We start from the raw sequence: 16,649 nt of genomic DNA on the forward strand, positions 1-16,649 counted from the left end.
GACGGCGTGTACGTCAACACCTGTCTGATCAGAAACCAAGGACACTGCACGCTATTTGCGAAATAGTTATGATGTGCATCATTATAAATAAATTTTACGATACGTTGAAGACAGATAGTAGAAAAGCTGCTATTAACTTTTTGTGCAATTTAGATAGTTTCAAATCGTGACGGCAAAAATTAGCATTGCACTGTAAAAAAGCAGAATTAATGAATTTCTAAATAAACCTCAGTATCCAGTTTCATAGACGTTATTAATAAAATACCTAATCCAAATTTGATTGAAACTTCATGCAACAATAATCTTTCGTTATCTAACACCAGAAGAATTCTCCCCAAAATCTGTCGCATCTCTGGTCTTCCAAGAAGTGTCTGAAAAATGAAAGATTTCCTCTGTCGAGCTATAGGACTTACGTAAGCTAAGAACGGAGCCGGTTATGTACAGATTGCTCGCCAGTTACCTGGAACACCGTTTGTGCTCGATGATGAGCGTCACTCGAGGAGCTTTTGTTACGCGATCGTTACGAAACCGTGGAGGTCACGAACGTGGCCAGACCGGCTATAGAATCCATGGGAATTCGACTGGGAACGGGCTAGAGCCTCTGACGAATTCCGTCTACCAAGTCCCTTCATAATTAATGTTTCAATACTTTCAGAATCCTCGCGGCAACTCGCGTGCCTCCTCCCAATTCCCTCGCAATAAAGAGAGGATTTCCTCATACTTGGGTCAAATTCCGCAAGCTTCCCACGAGCATGGAGCGTCCCGAAATTCCCTCCCCAAGCTTCTAAAGAGAAGATGCTGCCACAAAATTTACCTTGAAAACCAAGGCCCTTCAACATAGATTTTTCCTCCCACGCAGTTCCGTTATCGACCTTCCAGAGAGTTGGTAACGCGAGAGCCTCGAGATTTATTAGGTTAGCTACTCCTACACGTGTCCTCCCTTCGGCGAGGAGGCCAGAAGCTCAGGGCCTAATTTCATTTTGCAGAGGGGACCTTCGAGCTTCGACCGCCTGTCAGCCATTTCTCGCGTCCCGTGAGAGATTTATCTTGGGCGAGAGCTGTCTCCCATCTGCGAGCTGAGGGTCTGGCCACGAGCGGGAAACTTCAACACGCTCGCGACCCGCTCCCCAAGGTTGCGTCGCGTGTCGTCGCAGACTCTTATCGCGGCGATTGTTCGTTATCCAAAGGCTGCTTCGCTTCTTATCGCGACGCGACGTTGCATTATTCGCTGCGATACGTCCGACTGACGAGTGCAGCTGTCGCGGGACTTTGACGAGGAAACGAGTCGGGTTCCAAACAGGCGAGGAATACGAAGTTAATTTATGCGTCGGTGACTCGTGTCTGTTTCGTCAAAGGAAGAATAAAAAATGATATTCCCAAAAAATATTACTCACTGGAGAGACAGCGACGAGTTTCTGACAAAGAAACACTGTGCATGGCCCCGAAGGCCAACCCTCATCAAAGCTCTCTGCATTCAGTTAAATTTCACGTGGAAAATAAGTAGAGGTACTTACTCTTAAAACTACTATATAGAAACAGTAGCAAACTTTTAATGAAGAGACCCTGTGCAATGCCCCAAAGTCCAATCCCTCCCCAAGATCTTCCCATTTACTTAAACTTCACAAACCCTACACTACTTTTCCTACTATTTATTCATTGAGTATTCAGAATTCGAATCGCTAGTAGCAATAAAACAGCGAGCACAAGAAATCCACCCTCGCAACGGAAGAAACCCCGCGGAGCAACAGAAAAAAGCGTGGATGGAATCCCTGAAAGGCAGTGGTCCATTACACCCCCATCAGACGCACCCTATGGCACCCCTCCTGTCGAACCACTGCCGCCACTTCTCTCCCTCTTTTTGTCCTCGGCAAGGATAGAGACCGCGGTTATTATCGTCGCTGTTATCTGACCGTGGGAAACGCGAGAGAGTGAGTCTCCCTTCGCGAGAGGCAGAAGGAAAAGAGCGAGTGACGTGGTGGGGGAAGGAAGCGGAAAACGTCGGTTTACCGAATGGCAATCGTTCACGGGGAAGTTTTTACGCGAGAAGAGAGACGGGGTGGATTCAATGGGGATCGGTTCTCGATCGGGTCCTCCCTCCCACGCTTTAATTGGTCGCTGCAACGAAGCTGGCCCGATTAAAAGTTTCCGCGTCGTTTGAGGCGGCCGAGCATTGCGTGCGCCCACTGCTGCGTCAATCGAGGAATACAGGAGATACTCGACCTCGCGTGATTCGATTATTTGCAGAGATCGTGCCTCTTCTGCTTGTATTTTCGCTTCAGCTAAAACTTCCCTGATGAAATGTAGAAGATTACCCGCGCGAAACGACTCTGGGGTTAACAGCTCGCGAGAGGGACAGATAAGGGGTTGTAATTTTAACTATCATCTCTCCTCCTAGGGAGGAGCCTAAAATCGCGAATCTCGTCGAAAAAGTCTTTACTCCCCATGGAATTATTTTCCATAGAGAACGCGATAAGAAGGTTCAGCTGTCGTAAAAGAATCAGCCTTTCTGGATCCTCTGCGCGAAGACAAACCTTTCGCTGTCCTGTCGCTGGACGATATAGAAAAGGATACATTTCTTGGAAGAAGTCCAGGTGCGGGGGCTGCAGGATGTCCAGGGCAGAAAGTACCTGCAACAGAGAATCGCCAGGAATGCAATTCTATGCAATTACTATACAACTTCGAATGCTGTGGTTTTAAAGTACAGTTTCGCTACGCTGCATTCATAAAGATACTATAAGAATATTCAAGGATTTGCTCCGAGCTTCGCAGAGCCACGAGTTTACGATTTTACAAACAGGATTCCTATTAAGCGGTGAACTTGCGAACGCGTCCAGGGTAGCGAAGATCGACGCTTTCGAGGAAACCCGACGATAATGCGCTTATCTTGTGGCCGCTCGTAAAACAAAATGCCGGCTGTATTTTCCTTCGGGCCGAGATAAGTGTACGGCCCCTCGCGCAGCCAGATAAGCAAGTTATGGAAAATCGGAAACCCCAGCACAACAGGAAGTAGGCGACCGATTTTCGGGGAAGCGTATCTCGGAAGCTCTGTCGCTCTTTCAACAAGGATGAAGAGCGTTCTTATCTTCATCTTCTCTGTTCTCGAAAAAGCTGTTCATTTTCAGACTTCAAAAACTAGAGAATTCACTTGCATATCTAGTATCATAAAGAACTATATCTTAAGAACGAAGTTGATCATCTATTTAACAGCATATTCAAGTTGCTTTCAATTGAACTTCAAACTATGCTAACTTTAGTTATCTGTGCTCTGTTTTACGAAGCTAATGAGTTCAGTATCTGATCCGAATCAACCCTGTACCTTCAAATAAAAAGTGAGAAAGAAATAAATCCACAGATATATGCTTACATTTTCGTGTTTGAAGAAGCAGAGCATTTTCAGCTCCCTGAAGACCCGTTTGCTGCTCACCAAGCTCTGAAAGACGTTTGGCAGTTTCTTCAAGGCCACTCTCCTACCGTCCCTCGGATCCGTGACCGCCCTGTAAATCACGAGCAAGTTGTTATTCGGTAATTATCGAGGCAACTGGTTATCGGGGATATTAAATCGCGATTAAAACGATTCGACTGCCGCTCGATACCTTCCAAGCCCTCCCTATGGACCCTTTAAACCCCGATACATCTTCATTGCATTGCAGTTTTATACGCTTGGCCGATATAACTTCGCCGAGAATTTAATGGATGAACAGAACGTTCCAAAATTTCGATCTTCCGAGGCAGAAGTTCATCAAGGATTAATATAACCAGCGGGCACGGGAGTCCCCGAAGAGTCTGCGGCCAGGGACACGGTCGACGATAAATTTCGACGTTGTCTGTCGATCCGTGAACACAGGCCCGAACAGGGGTTAATAATAGGCGCGATCGATCCGTAATCCGCGAAACGCGAGCAGACGACACGGGCCAGCGTCCTCCGCGGAATAATTATTGTGCCTGCAATTAGTCCGTTTACGGTGGTTCGATTTCATTGTCAATCGGTTATACCGCGAAACCGACGATACCAATCCCCCGTTTCCATTCGACAGTCAATCTCGTCCTACGCCCCCGCCCGACAATCCCTTTCGCGCGGCTCTTCTACACCCCACTAAAGTGATTTCGACTTTTTCACGAGTCAGATTGCTCTTCGACGCGCGACGAGCTTTTCGATGCTTTCAGTGCCTCCTGGCGTGATCGAGAACCAAGCTTGCGCGATGCTTTGCGTTCGATTGAAGAACGTGGGAGCTCTAGAAATAATCTTGCTGAATTATTTCGTTTCTTGAAGGATCTATACTTTCAGATATTAGAATCTTTTAGATTCCACTCTGGAGGGGCAAGAGACACGGAGAAAAAGTTGCTTGAAAAATGTAGGCAATTTTTCAAGGCCCAAGGAAGTAATATAAACACTGATAAATTCAAGTATACGAGAAAGAAACACCGAACTCTGTATCGTTAAATCTTTCCCAATATTCTCGAATTAACTTCGCTCACGAGAGCGCTGGCCCGATTATCGTCGATAACGAGGCGCAGGAGATAAAGGAGAAACAGCGGCAACAGCGAGGTTACGGGTGGAAGAAGGATGATCGACGGAGAAATTAATCGGAGCGAGTCGGGTCGTCGACGCGCGTCGCAAGCGCGCCTTCAGGGTCGTTCTACTCGAAATCCGTGGCTTCACTTCCGTTATGCTCGGCAGGCCGAGTGCGTTGACCCTTTTCGAAGGTCGTCGTACCTTTCTCCGTTCGTGACTCGCTTCTGTGAATCGAGCTTAATCTCAGTCCACTGTGATGGACCTACCGCCGAGTCCGACGATAAGATAATTAACGCCTCCGAATTTGGCCGCGATAAACGGCGAAACAAGTGGACCGTTCGATTGAAGAACTCATAGGATTAAAAGTCAGTAGAACGAGCCCTGAGTCAGAGACAGAAGTCAGTAGAACAAGACCTGAGTCAGCTACAGAAATCAGTGGAATAAGCCTTGAGCCAGACACACAGAAAATTCAGTAGAATAAGCCCTGAGTCAGACACAGAAATCAGTGGAATAAGCCTTGAGCCGGACACACAGAAAATTCAGTAGAATAAGCCCTGAGTCAGACACAGAAATCAGTGGAATAAGCTTTGAGCAAAACACACAGAAAATTCAATAGAATCAGTCTCTAATCAGACACACAGAAAATTGAGTAGAATATGTCCCTAGTCAGACACATTTCATGTGAATTGTATGGGTTTTCTCAACAACTTCTGTCTTAATTTTCATCTTATAGCATATAAAATCACCCTTTAAAATCTCTGGCTCTTGTCGAGCATCCTGTATAATGTAGTATATTGAATATTCAGGCTGTCTGCGCCCGAGTCTCGAAGCAAACAGAAAGAAGTGGTCGCGTTTGGTATTCCGCGTGACTCACAACTATTTTCTAAAGCGACGACATTCCGAGCGTACTCGCAACCCGTTATTGTTGGATCGGCGTTCAGTTTCACAAGGGACGAACGCAAACACAGGCAGCTGCGCCAACAGGATCCCCTCGTATCGCTGAGACGAGCGCAAATGAATCGGTTTAGTGTCTGATAACGAAGCTAACGACTTCGACCCGATTAGTCGGAGGATCGTCATTTTTGTGCGTCACACGTAGCAAAGTCGACGCGCCTTACTCGCGGCGCGGATCGGGAGCAAACAAAGGGGCTGATTCACGTGGAAAAAAATGGCCTTTGTTGAAAAATCTCTCAGTTGACTCTCGTGTAACAAAGATCCCAAAAGCTCGCGAGATTTCTGGACTGTTTGATAGTGAAGCTTCCGAGGAGACTTCGAATCGTCCAAGAAATGGGAAACTCCTCTCGAGAGCAACAAGTCTTCTCCTTTTCCCTCTTCCCTTTCTTTCCCAGCTGGGTAATTCGATCAGACGGTAATTAGCTGCCCGGTCGGGGGTAATTTAATCGAGCTAAATTCGTCTCGGATCGATGCTGGTGTCGTGTGTGCTCGTCATGTGCAGAATCGACTCGAACTGGTTCTCCAGCCACGCTGGGGCCATGTGACCAAGCCTCTCCACCCGTTTTGCATATTATACCGCAACATTGTTATCAACAACGGGCGACGCGAATAAATCCTGGCCCGCGAGGTGAGAGCGCCAGGAAAAAACGCTCGCGGGAAACAAAGCAAATAGAGGACGCGCGATTTACCAGCACCCACCGCAATTTTCTGCAAAGTTACGACCTCTGCCCACCCCCGCCCCCGATTTTCCTCCGTTCTTCGTCCACCTTTCGCTGCTGATAAAGCGAGCACTGCGGCTCTCTGAGAGCTCGATGCCATTTTTGGGCAGAACAAAGGGAGAAAAACATCGTACGTTTTCGAGAGGTTTCGATTCCATGGAGAGTTAGAATTTACTTCTCTTTTTTAGGAAACTTGACTAGGTTTTCTTACCTCTGTGATCGATCTCGATTCACTGGGTATTTTCGTAGATAGAGGTGCACAGAGTGGTCTCGATTCGCGGAAATCTCTGGCTGCAAAAATAATGATCGCGATCGATCGAGGTAGGGGATTGTTTACGGAAGCCGCGATTCAATATTAATATAAAGTAGAAAATTGAATATCCCTGGTATTTATAGGGATCGCTTAGTCCTCCCCAGCAGTGCTTTAATACCGAACAATAGCCATTACCGTTTCAGCCGCGGACAATAGTCGCTTTTTGCGCGCTGCTTGTTTACCAGCTCGCTCATTCAAAGCAGAATCCCATCAAATCCCGTTTTGCGCGGCCCCCGTTCACTTTAATTCCGGTCCACTCAGATGTAAAATTAAATCGAACGCGGTTAGCCTCGACGATACTGGGGAATAACACGTTAATGACGAACGAAGCTGTGGCGAGAATTCGAGCCAAATTTCCCGCTGGAAATCGAGAATCTAGAATATAGATTCAAGGCAGTGGCGATGTGGACTCTTCTGAGGCCAAGGAATCTTCCTAATGTTTGCGCCACGTCACGTTCCGCTTTTTACGCTTTTATGCTGCTCTTTCCGCTCCGCGGAAGCGAACACAATTTCCTGCTCTGAGCGAGATCACGGGTCGCGAGACCATCAGTTCTTCTTTGAAAAGGATTTCTGATTATCAAAATTTTCAGATTCTTAAATATTCAAATATTTAAATTTTCAAATTTTCAAATATTCAAATGTCTCCCACTTTCCAAACCCTTTTTACTCACTCCAATTTCCATCTTACGTTTCTCGGAACAAAACCATCCACCTCCCACATCCAGAACCGAGAAGCGTAAATAAAACCGAGTGTCTCTACCTAAAGAACCGAACGCAGAGAAACAGCGGGGCAAGAAGGGACAAGACCTGACCCAGTTGGTTCGGAAAGAGGTCGCGAAGAGATTGATGATTCAACGAGGAAGCGCAGCCTGTTGCGGAGGATGAGCGCGTAATTAAATGGCTCGTTTAGCTAGTAGTCGAAGAACGTGAAACGCTCGACAATATCGAATAAACACGATGAAACACAAACCGAGAGGCACTCGATGCGTGTCGCAGGGACAGGTCTCCATTATTGACTGAATTTATTTAAACCAGCGGTCGACGTCACGCGTTTAAAAATGCACGGGGTGAAGCCGTCACTTTTCGATTTCAACGATATCATTTATTCATGACAGCCGCTCCGAAAACAATGCGCTGTCATTTATTCACGCGGGCCACGCGCATCATTCGAGCTGTCCCCCACTTCTCTCGGACGCATCTCGCGCCTGTTCCATGGGAATGTCGCCGGCCCCGCGATAAATAGATAAGGCGTCCCGACGCCGCGTCGCCCACCGCCTCTGACGCGCGTAAGTCATCGCGCTCGAATTAATATCGCACGGGCCGTTTAATTAAGCGCTGATTAAGCTGAACGGACCGCGATAACGCAGCCCTCTCCCTAGCCATCGCTGCTAATGGAGCTTGTTCTGCCTCCCTTTTGTTTTTAAATCCCATTGTTTTTCCCTCGCACAATAAAAACGCAATTAATATTCCGTAGTTAATCGAATCTGCGATCGAACCCACGTTTATTCGTTTATCCGTTTCGTTCGATGGTCGGTCGTTTTGTAACATCGAGTGGATTAAATAGAGAGCCGAAGCGGGAGAATCACGAGACTCGAAGTGTCTGCGAGAGCAAACGGAATCCCAAGAGAGGACTTGATCTTGCTTTATGTTGCCAATAAAGGGGGACGATTGTCCAACGTGATATCGCGGTGATGAAGGGAGGGGGCATTATCGTCTCTGCCACGTGGACGAGCATTGTCTCCTCTCCCGTCTAGATGCGCATAAATTTCGAACGACCCGATGAATTGTTAACGCTCGCCACTGGCTACCCAACTATCACGATCGTTTAGCGTCGAAATAGTTTGCTCTGATTTTTCATTCGCTAGAACACGTGGGTGTGTCGAAGACTGAAAAGAGGGGAACGCTGAGTCTCGTAGTGGGGGGAGAGATTCTTGCTGACCTCCAGGGGCCAATCCTTCAGGGCCAGAGTATAGAAGGTTGAGTCCTAGCTTATCTACAACTCGCCACTAAATAAATTCAAACCGTCTGCACCTGGAGACTAGCAATATTCCTTAATGGACCGCGTTAGAGACTCTACTGTCGAGGGTTTCTAACAAGTTATTATTCGAAGAGGGTGGAAACTTGGGAAACAGGCGCGTGTTTAGCCAGCCAGGATGGCCGAAGGAGGGGAAAAAGTTATCGATCTCTCGCACGCATGCCAGTCACTGTCTACACGCGAGCGGGTCCCTGACCAGACGCTGCGAAGAAAGAGGGTGTTAGAGCCGAAAGAAGCTACAAAGTCGGGAAAATCCGCGCCAGGGGGAATTCTCGTAAAGAAATCCCAGCTCCCAATGTCGGGGGCAAAGGTGAGATGAAAGAGGGCGAAATATGAGAGAGCAATTTCAGGATTGCAGGTATCCCGAATTCCCTGTCGACCGTTCCAGAACGATTCCATCCGTCGCTGCTGTCGCGCCAGCGTTTCTACGATCTACCCTGGCCCCGTGACAGCTGCGACAGGATCACCTGCAGCTGCAGCTGCGACCGTGACTATCGTTCAGCTGCGTCGCGCGATAACGGCGAATGCAATTACAAGAAGCCGGGCAACAGCTAATTACGCGGAAACGAGTGACGTCAGCGTTTGAATAGTACTGCACTAAGCGAGACTATAATCCTGCAAATCGTTCTACATCGTCGAGAACCAAGGCATTCACTGTCTTTAATGTCACGATCGAGTTTTTTCCATACTTGGTCAGATCTTATTTTCTAGGCTGCACATTTTGCTTAGCCTGAGTCGTTACAGCTGCAAGGTTTTTAAGATAAGAGGACTGACTAAGACTCCGGTGGTAGTGCCTGATTAGTCAGACACAAGCTAAATAAGGCTCTCAATTTTCAATTTTCTAATAGAATTGATAGCTCGTAACAAGAACAGCCAACAAATGTTAAAGAGAACCTGAAGCAGCTGAACATGAATTAAAGATGCTGCACAGTATCTTTTGCTCTGCTAGAAAAAGGGAAAACTTGACAAGGGTAGCTTTTTCTCTAGGCTCTTCAATTATTTAAAAATTAAGAACCTTTCGATGCGTAGATCTCTAACGAATCTCTTCAATCCTACAGAACAAGTACATTTCTCAGCAATACTGATCGATTCAAGATCACAAAGCAGCAGAAAGCAAACTGATAAATGAAAAAAGAGAACGCAACGATGACGCAATTCGAAGGGAGTCGTGTCGCAGGGAGTGCGGGAATTGGCAGGGATCGAGATGGATTGGCGCACCAGCAAAAAGCTCCTGACCTTGAGGTGCACCAGTGACCTTGAGGGCGAGGGTACGGCTTCCGCATTGCCGCGGAATGGTGGGAGGCAGTTCGTCGCAGGGCTTTCGACCGGTCTGGCCAATCCCGCCAGGCCTGCCTCGCGAACACAGCTCCGAGATCAGATACTCTCAGACACCCTGCTTCGGCGAGATCGATGCGACGCTCCGAAATTTTAATGGCCACGAATAGTTGGATAGTTGAGCCCAGCCAGGAGAGCGGAATTCCGCTGCGTACTTGCAGGGAAGACGCAGAGAGCCCCTCCAGCGTCAATAATTTACGAGATTTTTGATAGAAAAATTGAAATTCCTGATGCCCCGCTGGCGACCGCAAAAAGTTGCACCTTGATAGCAACAGCCACGTAGATCGATACTCGTGATAGTTTTTTATCGATCCCAGTGAAATGGTCCCGTAAGTCTTGCCGATGTAATCTCTGGCTCGCAGTTATCTCACGGATGTTGCGGCTTTTTTGATCACTCTCGTGTCCCTGAGGGCTCGAAGCTACTCGCGTAATTAGGATGATTAGAATATCCTGATTCACGCGTGCCCTGAGCGTTTCTCGATCATCGTAAATGGACACTTGTGGGTAACAGATCGACGAAGGCTGTGTTCCCTCTACAGTGTCATTTCCAGTCGATAGTCCCTAGCCAATGGAAAAACTAGTACCAATGCGGACTGCTTATCCCTGAACGAGCGAATCTGTTGAACCGATTAACGAGATCCATAATTAATCGAGAGAAGGGAGGGTCCATAAGATCCCAGTTGGCTCTTCCTCCACGCCTTTCTTCGCCGTTAAACAAACGATTCCACCCCGTCGCTGGACGTATTCTGCGACATTATTACCGCGATAGGATCAACGACGCGCTCTCAATTTAATTACCCGATCCTCCGGCGGCCTGGCACCGCGAAAAAATGCGCGGATTAATTATGAGCGCAATTAGAGGCGGCAATAACGACCGCGTAATAAAGTCCTGAAATCGATCCGGTTTTCCGCGCGCACGCCGCGCCTTTCCACCAACACCGCGACAGTGCGTGTGTCCCATAAGAGGGCTCCCGTAATTTATTCGCCATCAGATTAAGCTGTCCCATTAGTGGTAATCGATAGAAACGAAATCTTGTATTTTCGTGACCGACATGAGGGAAGAGGGTGGGGGGTAGCTGCTGTTCGCGCCCCGTCGATTACACGTTCCTGTAATTTATAATCGGCCGATGCCAAGAGACTGATCGGCTACCTCGCGGCCGAGCCGCGTCGATGAATATTAATTGGCGACATGACTCGCGTGGGAACGTGCTGGGAGCTGTTTGCCAGCGGAGCTACCTTTTCCCTGAGTGGGACGAGAGCCGTGGAGTGGTGGGAGGTCAAAGGTGAACCGAGTGGTAGGAGAAATGAATCTGAGAGAAGGCGTCTGTGCCTCTTTTCAGACTAGAAAGATTCAAAAAATGAGAATAGAAAAGTGGGGGAGATAAGTGAGTCGTTCATAGGCTAAAGTGATTTACTACGCTATCTGAATTTTTTAAAATCTTGGAGTTGGATTAATGCTTGCCGGTAGGTATTTATCTGAGCCTCTGTATTCCAGTTCTCAGCGAGGAGCCAAAGGTCACGAAAGCAATCTGCGTACGTAAAAGGATAACTATACTTACACGACATCCAATATTTCCACTTGTTAGAATCGAACCATTCCTTTCCCTCGCTCGCTAAATCTTATCAAACAGTTTTCCTATCGTTTCTGTGTCAAAGCCGATTATTTGACGTCGACAGGCCCAGGAGCACGCGTCGATCGATGCAGTTCCCACGACTAGAAAGGGGCTTGGCCACCCCCGATTAATAACAGTCGCGATTATGCGTGCCGCGGGTATAATTTATAATCGAACGAACGAACGGCGTTGAAATTTATACGACGGGGAGAGAGGGTCGAAATTCGACGTGAATTAATCAGTCTCGTGGAACGCAAAAAGCCAGCTTGTCCGCGTATCTCGCGTGTTTAAAGTATGAAAATAAATGTACCACGCGGACGGACGGTTCTCGCGACCTGGCTAAATATTTACACGGTGGCGCACGCGAAACGCTACGGGCTGCCATAAATCACGGCGAAACGAACGCGTTCGAGGGTTCTTCGTCGCCTCGACACCGCTCACGAGTCGTCCCCGACTGTGAATTATTTCAATATTAAACAGATCCATGGATTTACAGGCGGTCGCTGTTGCAGCTTGTATTAGGAGAGTATTCGCATCTGAGTCGAGGTAATTTATTTTTTTGTTACGAGTTGTAGAAATTCTACTGGATGATTCAACACGCTGAAATAGGACAAGACTTCTACGTGTCTGATTTGGGACATATTCTACTGATTTCTTTGCGTCTCGTTTAAGTCTTATTCTACTGATTTCTCTATGTCTGACATGAGACTTATTCTACTGGTTTTACTGTATCTGGATCGGGACCTGTTCTACTGATTGCTCCGTGTCTGATCAAATCTTATTCTATTGATTTCTACGGTAGTAGAATAAATTCTAAATCAGACGCATTTCATGCGAATTATAGGCTTCTATAGGATTCATTATAAACAGGTACCCATTTGAAAATTAAGTATCTGAATGCGTGAAATCCTTTTTTTAATCAATAAAAGTTGTCCCATATTTTTCACTCATGTAGGATTTTTACACACCCCTGAAAGTGATTACCCCCAAGTAACAGATTGAAAGGCTTCGCTCTAATTGCAAACACAGGAACGACAATTCCGAATGTAGCTAACTTGATCACGAGTATAGATAGCTCCGAATCCCATGAAATAATTGGTCGGCGCTGCTTTGAGAAACGTCTGTCTCGGCTAAATCCGAGGCAAGGGAGGGACTAAAGACAAACCGTGCGAGCCCTGTAATTAATACCGCTCGATTATGCGTAGTAGGCGATAATTTATAATTGACTCGACAGACGCGCGCTCGAACCCGCACGAACGAGCGCGAGCGATCGATTACGGCTCGTTAGGTTGATTTACCGACATCGGGAGGCTTTCCTGTCAGCTGCTCTCCTCTTAACGACTCCCGTGTTCGCGAGTCTGCAAGAAAACTCTTACGGCTCCTATGGCGAAACTAACGGAGTTACGAGAAATCGTCAGACTTCTGCTTTAGGAATCACTGATACCTTGGACCACTCAGAAGCTTTTTTAGGAAAAAAAATATGTATGTCGCTCATACTTCATTGAAGGAAGTAATTTTTACAGGAACTACACAGCTGTTAAAAAATCCATCTGACCAGAGTGTGAAGCTTCAATGTTGTCCGCAAACACTGGCCTACGCAAATGTACAAATCCAGCAGACAGTTGAACCTCAGCGAGTCTCGTTCTCGTCCGCGCACGAGCGCACAGAATCGATACCAGCGCGGTTTTAAATATTCGTATTTGCGAGACCGAAGCGACGTATCGTTCGTCGAGCGCGATATTCATGAGCCACCCATCGAGATAATTCCGTGGTAAAAAAATGTCGCGAGAAAACACAGGTTGTGGTTAATATTTGCCGCGCCATTTTTCGAGCAGCGTTTCCCTACTCGTTCGTTCGATCCCTTGTCCAAGCTGCGCCTACGTTCTGATTCACAGGGGAAACGGGACACGTCGGAGGCGACAGAACGCGCGCAATTTCCTCGCGATGCGACGTCGCGCATCGATCGGGCGGAAATTAGCATCGGTGTAAGTGCCGTGGCGTATTTACACGAATAAGCGCCGGTTTAACTTTCGGGTCTAACTAGTTTAAACTTAACGCCAGAGAAACTGCGGTTTGAGCAGAACTACCAGGCACACACGCTTGCCCTGCTGCTTCTGCGGACAGGGGAGGGGACTTCTCGAACAGTTACGCGATAATAGAGCGGTAAGCGAGTCGGTGAAGGGAAAGTAAGATTACACGAATATCTTCTCGCGGGGAAAAACCACTCGTCTCAACCCTAATACTCTATTCCATTAATTTACAGTGTAATTCGGTCTGATTACCATAATCCTGACCCATGGTGGCCCTCTGCTGAGGTGGAGTTATACTGAGCTAGATTTAGAGTGGTCTAGGGAAACTGTGAGAAGACCTAAGTACAAAAATTTAGGAAATTATTCTCAAAGATAAATTCTCCAGAGCAAAATCAAGGACTTCACCGACAGAAAATCGATCACCTCCAGATAGAATTGTAAGGGCATATTCTTCGTTCTGATTACACTTTAGTATAGTAGGACTATCCCAAACGTGGCTACAAAATGTATAGGTCTTTCTGTCTTCCATAACTCGCGGGCTGTCCCAAGCACTATTCCAAATGTATTTTTCACGGGTGTCAGCGAAAAGAATATCTACATACTCGCGGGGGCGGGTTCTACCGAAGTCGGTGTTAACGTATAACTGTCTATGAATGCGGACAAGTTGACAGAGGAAAAAAGTCAAGGTAGAGCAAGAAATTTCGAGCTAGCCGTCTACTCGAATTACGTCAACGCGTCCCCTCTTTTGCCTGAAATTGCCTCGTCGCTGGTGAATTCTGCGCTTCCAACACGAGGGTAGTGTGTTTTGCATTTTTCACGACGCGCTCTGGGGGAACTCTAGGAGAAAACAACAATTGCTACGAATTATTACGATGTCACCTTGTTTCAAAGCTGTGCATGTTTCACTGATTTCTTTTCACCAATAGTAAAATTTCGAGTTGATTACAATCGACTGTCGACGGCATCTAAAAACAACGAGACTATTTTCCACTGGGAGAGGCATTCGAATTTTTCCCAAATAGAGGAACGCTGCAATTTTCTCGAGTGCAAAGGCTCCGTCGTAAAAACGTCAGGAAATAATGACCAAACAGGGAGCAACAACGCAGAAGAAGCAGCCACACGACCCAGACCCAGACTCCGGCGTTCGATCGATCGCGCAAACAACTCGCAACCCCTCGAAAATCGTCGCAACGCCGCGGACGTTCTGCCAGCCCGACATTCAAGTCCCTCAATTCCTGTTAACTCTACCCTCTGCTGGCTTTAATCCACGCTGCACCCGGCCAGAAGGGGTACAGCAGATCGTAAATCTAAACTATGGAACCCTGAACCAGCCTGGGTCTGACTACGACTGTTTAACCCCCAATTATTGACAAAGCTACAAATTCTCAGAAAAAGATATTCCAAAATTATGTAACCAGAGCAAGGGTAGTAAACGTATCAGCTTGTCAGAGTTTGCCAGTGGTTAAAGGTTAAGGCTGGCCCCTGAAAACGCCGCAGCGGTTCGCATTTTTCCAGACTCCGCTGCATTTGGGTCATCCCTGAATGCATCACGCGAAAATCCTCGACAGCGGAGCGAGCAAGAGAGAGAAAGTCGAGCCTGCACCACTACACGTAACGAGACATCAGTCTAACCCGTTTTCCACCGCGCAAACCCACAATAGGGCTTTGCCCAAGAATAAACCGCGGACAGGGCGAGTTTGGGTCGACGAAAGGCGAGGAAACGCGCGAAACGTGACCCGATATTCCTCGAGGTCGCCCTTCGGCTGCGAATAAAGGACGCGAGGGGAGAGGGTGGATGGCTGCAGGAGGAAAACCGGATGGGCCTCGACGTCCAGATGATTTGGGGCGCCTCTCGAAACCGGAAGGAGGTGTTCATGTAGATCTACTTTCGTTCCCTGAACCACGCCTTGGAAGAATCCTTCTTTAGAATCATCTTAAGCGAGTTTCCTACCTTTTCTGTCGATTGCCTCAGCTGAAAAATAAAAGGGAGAAGAAATGGGAGGATTCTGACCAATTTCAATATCATTACAGAGCTGATAATTATTAAAGTGGTCTAAGCCAGAGCTCTAAAAAATTTCGCTCATCATTTATTTAATATTACCTCGATTTACCTAGATTACAAAATAAGTGATAAATTCAATTTTTCCAGACTTTTGACTTAGACCACTTTCGGAGTTATCCGCACAATTGTGCACTTGTGAAGTCATTGACAGCTGCTAGTCTCGAGTAATGTCGGAATCAACGAAGATCGAGATAATTCGAGGACGTTTCTCACGGCAGTTCAGGTGCATCCGTTTGGATCTTCATTAAAGTTCCAGCGGCTCCGATTCGAAGTGAACTTTTTAATAAGGCATCGCGACTTTTAACCGAGCCCCGTCTCGCTGGCTCGGCAACTCGCCTGCTGAAATCCGCTTTCGCGACCCGCGAACCGTTAGACCGCACGCGCTGAAACGCGGGGTCTTAAATAAACTCTGTCGTCGACCTAACGAGTTCAGACGCGGACGGAAGCGGAATTCAGGAAATGGGAGGGCGGAAACTCGAGCTTGTAGTCTCAAATACTCCCCTCGAGTGTCCCAAGTCCCTCCAGCCTTCCAAGTGTGCCCGAAAAGTGCGCCTCTCAGACTTGGTTCTCTCATTGAAATATATCGATCGATCAGATCTGTACAATGAACTCCGACTTTCTATGAATAATTTCCAATTAGACAAATATTTAATACTTGTCCATGTTCCCGTGCCTTAAGATTAAAATCATTTATACAAAGACTTCTATCAAGATTGCAGAATTTCTTTTTTCAATTTTATATGTCAATGAGTCAACTTCAATAAAAAAAATAAGGCACAGAAATATGGATAAACACCCTAGCAGAAACTTATAATTAATGAAAAGTGTGTTTTCTCGAAAACGCCTCCCTTATAGCTAGAAAAACGACGATCCATATCACTCCACCCTCGAGCAGCGGTAAAACCATCGTCTCAGGTCTCGTTGTCGACGCCTCGACGCTCGCTCGTCTGGGTCATCGTCCCTTCACCCTCGAACGACCATCAGCCGCGATATTTCAGCCCTTAGGGGTTGAAGGGCCGACGGTGCGTGACGCGGAGCGGCGCCGAAAAAGAAGGACGCCTGTTGCTGGCGCTAG

At 47.2% G+C, this 16,649-nt stretch overlaps 1 protein-coding gene and 1 long non-coding RNA gene across 5 annotated transcripts in view; one reads left to right on the forward strand and one right to left on the reverse strand.

Moving 5' to 3' along the window:
- Positions 1 to 16,649, forward strand: part of LOC143178567 (uncharacterized) — a 120,020-nt gene that overhangs the window by 62,857 nt on the left and 40,514 nt on the right. The window lies entirely within an intron of this gene.
- Nmo (serine/threonine-protein kinase nemo) overlaps positions 1 to 16,649 on the reverse strand; it is a 115,423-nt gene that overhangs the window by 40,472 nt on the left and 58,302 nt on the right. For all 3 annotated transcript variants that reach the window (XM_076377297.1, XM_076377299.1, XM_076377298.1), the window contains exons 2-3: positions 3,365 to 3,494; positions 2,572 to 2,627 (exon numbers count right to left, since the gene is read on the reverse strand). In XM_076377297.1, coding sequence (XP_076233412.1) covers positions 2,572 to 2,627; positions 3,365 to 3,494 — 186 coding nt within the window. The remainder of the gene's footprint in view (positions 1 to 2,571; positions 2,628 to 3,364; positions 3,495 to 16,649) is intronic.

The sequence above is a fragment of the Calliopsis andreniformis genome, chromosome 4, assembly GCF_051401765.1.
Source record: "Calliopsis andreniformis isolate RMS-2024a chromosome 4, iyCalAndr_principal, whole genome shotgun sequence".
Classification (NCBI taxonomy): domain Eukaryota; kingdom Metazoa; phylum Arthropoda; class Insecta; order Hymenoptera; family Andrenidae; genus Calliopsis; species Calliopsis andreniformis.